This window comes from Antrostomus carolinensis, unplaced genomic scaffold (genome assembly GCF_000700745.2).
Source record: "Antrostomus carolinensis isolate BGI_N321 unplaced genomic scaffold, ASM70074v2 scaffold32904, whole genome shotgun sequence".
NCBI lineage: Eukaryota > Metazoa > Chordata > Aves > Caprimulgiformes > Caprimulgidae > Antrostomus > Antrostomus carolinensis.
Window position 1 is genome coordinate 1 of NW_010312051.1, and position 4,681 is coordinate 4,681.

General features: G+C 55.8%; 1 protein-coding gene across 1 annotated transcript; it reads right to left on the reverse strand.

Moving 5' to 3' along the window:
* Positions 1-12: 12 nt before the first annotated feature.
* On the reverse strand, positions 13-4,458 carry CELA1 (chymotrypsin like elastase 1; the record flags this gene model as incomplete). Its single annotated transcript, XM_029084736.1, has 10 exons — positions 4,419-4,458; positions 4,249-4,331; positions 4,048-4,148; positions 3,675-3,800; positions 3,454-3,590; positions 3,016-3,161; positions 2,786-2,935; positions 1,769-1,963; positions 223-303; positions 13-67 (listed from the first exon to the last, which is right to left on the reverse strand). Coding segments are annotated over exons 1-10 (1,114 nt in total), but the record flags the coding sequence as incomplete, so codon positions are not given.
* Positions 4,459-4,681: the final 223 nt, after the last annotated feature.

The window sequence follows — 4,681 nt, forward strand, 5'->3', positions numbered from 1 at the left end:
GTTGGCCGGTACCTTTCACGGCACCCAGGAAAGCTTTGAGATCCTTGTAGAGCTTGTTGCCTTCGTTCTGCAAAGCAACGTGGTGAGGGGACAGGTCAGGGACAATCCCGGGGACTCGCAGGGATTTCCATGAGTCCAACTGGGATGGAGGGACCCCAGTGGGACCAAGGGATGGTGTAGGGGTGTCCCCCGTCCCCCCCTTTCCCCGCTCCCCGGTGTGACCTGCTGCAGCTGGAAGTTGTAGGCGCTTTGCTCAAACTGCTCATCTTTGGTTTCCACCGTTTTGCCCAATTTTTGCAAAACCTGGAATGGAGATAGATGGAGATGGGGGAAAAGCTCCAAGGAGAGGGGTCTGTGCTGGTGAGAGCCCCTCTTGGGGGATGCTGAGGATCTGGGGAAGCCAACACCAAGCAAAGATTTGGATGGTGGACACAAAATTTTGGTGCATCTCTTGGTGCTTTTATTGTTTAGAAGAAAATGGTGACTTTTTTTGGGTGCTAACCCATCACCCTACCTTATAAAACCTCATAAGTGCAGCTTTATGGACCACAAAACATCCACACACGTGACTATGGGTGCAGGCAAAACCCTGCCTGCTGCCTTGCCAGGTGCTGGTGACACCAGGATGAGGATTATAGAATCACAGACTGGTTTGGGTTGGAAGGGACCTTAAAGCTCATCCAGTCCCAACCCCCCTGCCAGCAGCAGGGACACCTTCCACTAGACCAGGTTGCTCAAAGCCTCATCCAACCTGGCCGAGAACACTTCCAGGGAGGAGCAGCCACAGCTTCTCTGGCCAGCCTGGGACACTGTCTCACCACCCTCACAGCAAAGAATTTCTTCCTCACATCTCAGCTCCATCTCCCCTCTGCCACTTTCAAGCCATCACCCCTTGTTCTCTCACTCCCTGCCCTTGGCCAAAGTCCCTCCCCAGCCTTCCTGGAGCCCCTTCAGGTACTGGGAGGCCACTAGAAGGTCTCCCCGGAGCCTTCTCTTCTCCAGGCTGAACAGCCCCAACTCTCCCAGCCCGCAGGATGGTCTGTGGCTGAAGGTCACCTCCAGAGCCACCATGGCAGGAGCACAGTGAGGCAGAAGCTGCACAGGAGGGAGCTTTGGGGTGTCCAGGAAGAGTCTGACCCCCACCAGGAAGCAGATGGAGCCTGGTTGGGGTTGATATGGCCGCGGAGGAGCTGAATTTAGCGCCGAACCCCAACCAGGAAACCCGGGGTGTGTGAGTGGGGTGGGGGAGGCCTTCGCATCACCCCCAAAATGGGAGTCACTGCCTGCTGTTTTGGGGAGAGAAAGGGAAAGAAATGCTCTCAAACAACCCCAAAACTGCTGTGAATCTCCCCGTTTCTGCCCACTTCCGGAGCCCTTCCCCCCTCACTTCCTCTCTGGGCTACGCTGGTGCTCCAGTGACCACCCCTGCACCAGGTCCTACTGGGGACCGTCACCTCTGGCCAGTCCGAGGGACCCTGTACCAGCACCGCACAGTCGCTCCATAACCACTGGAAGGTGTTTTGGGTGGAAAAATCCCACTTTTTAGAGAATGCAAAACAGCTTGAAGGACTTTGGGGAGATGCCATCAAGCCCAAAGTCTTAGAGCAATGATGACGTTGACCAAGACGCGCCCAAATTAAGATGTTCTGAGCACTCATGGGTGCTGAATGGTGCCCATAGTGCCACCCCCTTTGCCGCTGTGGTGGAAATAAATTCCAAAATACAATAAAAGAAGGGATTTTGGGGGTTGGGTGTCATGGGTGGGTACCTTCTCCTGCGCCCGGCTGAAGTGTTTCTGGACCTGCTTGGCGAAGAGCCCGGCTCCCCCACTCTTGCCCTCTGCCATGGCTGCAGCTCGGTTCCTGCTCGCAGCCGCGCGCTGCGGTTTGGTGTTTGCTGCGGAGGAAGTTCGAGGCGAAGCAGCTGCCGGCATCCGCCGAGCACCCAGGCACCCCCGGAAAGGCTCCTCCAAGCACCCAGTGACATGGGTGGGCCAAAGGGGTGATGAGGAACCCACACCCACTTCTTAATTTTTCCACAAGTGGCTGGTTTGGGGTTTAAATTTGGGGTTTTTTTTGGTGCAATTCTGGTGCTGGTATTTTATCCCCGTGCCTGGTGGGGTTGTGGCACAGTCAACGCTCCAGGATGCAGCTGTGATACAAGGTGGTGACAACCACCAAATCCAACATCTCTCATTGGAAAGGGGGTTGGTTTGGGAAGAGAAATGAAGCTGGAACAGGGAAAAATCCAGCCGGATCCTCCCAGATCCCCAAGGAGCCACGTTGCTGCCCATGATGAGGATTTGCAGCCTTTCCCCCTTTTCCATTGTCCCCAGGACTTTCTGGTTGCCCCAAAGGTGCCGGGCCGGCTGCTTCTCCCTGCGGCTCTTTCCAAAGGTGTGAGGAAGATCGGCAGGGGGGGTGGGACAAGGTCCCTTCCAACCCAAACCATTCTATGATTCTGTGATTCTAAGATGAGGGACATGAGCAAAGGAATGATCTGGAAGATGGGAAGGGATTGCTGGGCTGTGGGACAAACCATGGACAAGCGCATCGGAGAGAGGAACAGATTTTATTGACATGGTCATGGGTTGTAAACCCCTCCAACCGCAACGCTGGGGAAGATGATGTCCATCACTGGAGACCCTCCTTCTGTGACCACTCAGTTCTGGGATGTCACCTGGAAGGAGAAGAAAGGCAACGGTTGAGCTGGTGAGGGACAGAGCCCGTGCATCGGCTCAGCCAGGTCTCAGCCCTCGACCACCCGAGCTCCACCGTCGCCTTACGCTCGAAATCCAGGAGATGTAGGCAGAGACGCGGGTGAAGACGGTGGGTTTGCGCTGGACGTTGCAGCCCTGACTGGAGACAAAGCTGGTGACACCATGGACCTGGTACTGCCCGTTCACCGCACAGTGGAGGGGACCACCTGAATCACCCTGCCAGACCGAGGAACCCGTATGAGATGAGAAGATGCTGGTGGGATGGCAATGGGTAAAGCAGGATGTTGGGGCCATACCTGGCAGCCGGAGCGTACACCATCACCACCAGCACAGACCATGCTGGGCTTAACAGTGGAGCCCCAGTAGGATGAGCTGGAGCAGACCTGGTAGTCCACCACGGGCAGGTACGCCTGCAGCAGGACGTTGGAGAGCTGCCCGTTGGCTGCACGCAATGAAGAACTGGTTAATGCCTCACCAGCAAACACCTGCGAGACTCAGCAAATCTTCCCCTCACCAAAGCAGAGCCCGTAGCCACCAACAAGCCCCTTTTCCCACATAAAATCCCCCATAAACCTTGACATGACCCCACCCAACACTGAACATCTCCATGCCCAGAGAGAAGCCCTGTGTGATGCCTCCTGGGACCTCAAAGGGCTTAAAAATAGCGTTCATCTCCCCATTTTGCCCACGTTTTTTGGGGTGATTTAGGGCTGGGGTCACCCTTTGGCACTCACTGCGGGTGCGACCCCAGCCTGTGATGTAGCAGGGGTAGTTGTTGGGCAGGATGGATCCCTCCTGGGGCAGGACTGCCAGCTGCACGTAGTTGTTCAGGGTGGCAGAGCTGGACAGGCGGAGCAGGGCGATGTCGTAGCTGATGAGAAGAGGGAGAAGATGTTGTAAGGACCCAGCTCCATTCTCAGCGATGTTCCCCCAAATCCCCTTCCCCACGAGTTACCCCCCAGCGACGTTGTTGCTGTTCCAGTATGGATGGATGACGATCTTGCTGATGCTGAAGATCTGCTCGCTACCGTCGTTGGCGTTGAGGTTGTGCTCGCCGGCCACGACACGGAAGTTCATGTTACTGCCAGGAAGGTGAAAAAATGCAAGATCAGGTCATAAATTATCATTATTTAAGCTGTGATCTGGTATGGAAAGGATCAGGGCAAGAAGAAACTGCTCCCAGAGATGGTCCCTTAGTGAAGGACCATCAAAGACCTCAAAGGACCATTGCTCTCCGTGTTGGGGCAGCCAAAACTTCTCCTTGGAAAGGTTTTTGGTGGAAAACATCTTTTCCACGAGAGGCAGGTGAGGTCCCCCCACCCACTCACCGATCCACACAATGGGCTGCCGTCATCACCCAGTTTCTCTTGATGAGGGACCCACCACAGGTGTGACTCCATCCACTACTGGAATAATACTGGAGGGAGATCTGGGGAAAAAGAGAGGTGAGAAATGGGGGGATCTCACCAGCTGGTCCTGGGGGGTGAGACCTCCAGGGGATTTACCATCTGACACCAGGAAGAACCCACCTGCGAGGGCCAGGCGTGCGAGCGCACCTCGGTCCCACCAACCACCCGTTGCATCCCATTGAGATCCTCCTCGGAGCAGTGTCCTGTGGGAGAGAGAGTGAGGGAGGAGTGAATCCAACCAAGGGGTCATCACAGCTAATGAGGCCGCTGGCTTCCCGTGGAGGACGCACCGCAGAGGGCGAGGGCAGCGAGGAGCACAAGCTGCAACATCTTCCTGGAACAAGGTGTCACCTTGTTTGTGACAAGGGCTGCAGAGCCAGCGGCTTTAAAGGGGATGGAGAAGGAGGGATGGGAAGAAATCCAGGTGACACGGCTCTATCAAGCAGCCTTGGTCCCTCTTCCAAAACACACACAGCCCTGAAGGTCGGAGCTGAAAATCCCTGGATCACCTCAGGTCTCCCTTGGCTTTGGACAGGCAGCCCAAATCCCTGGG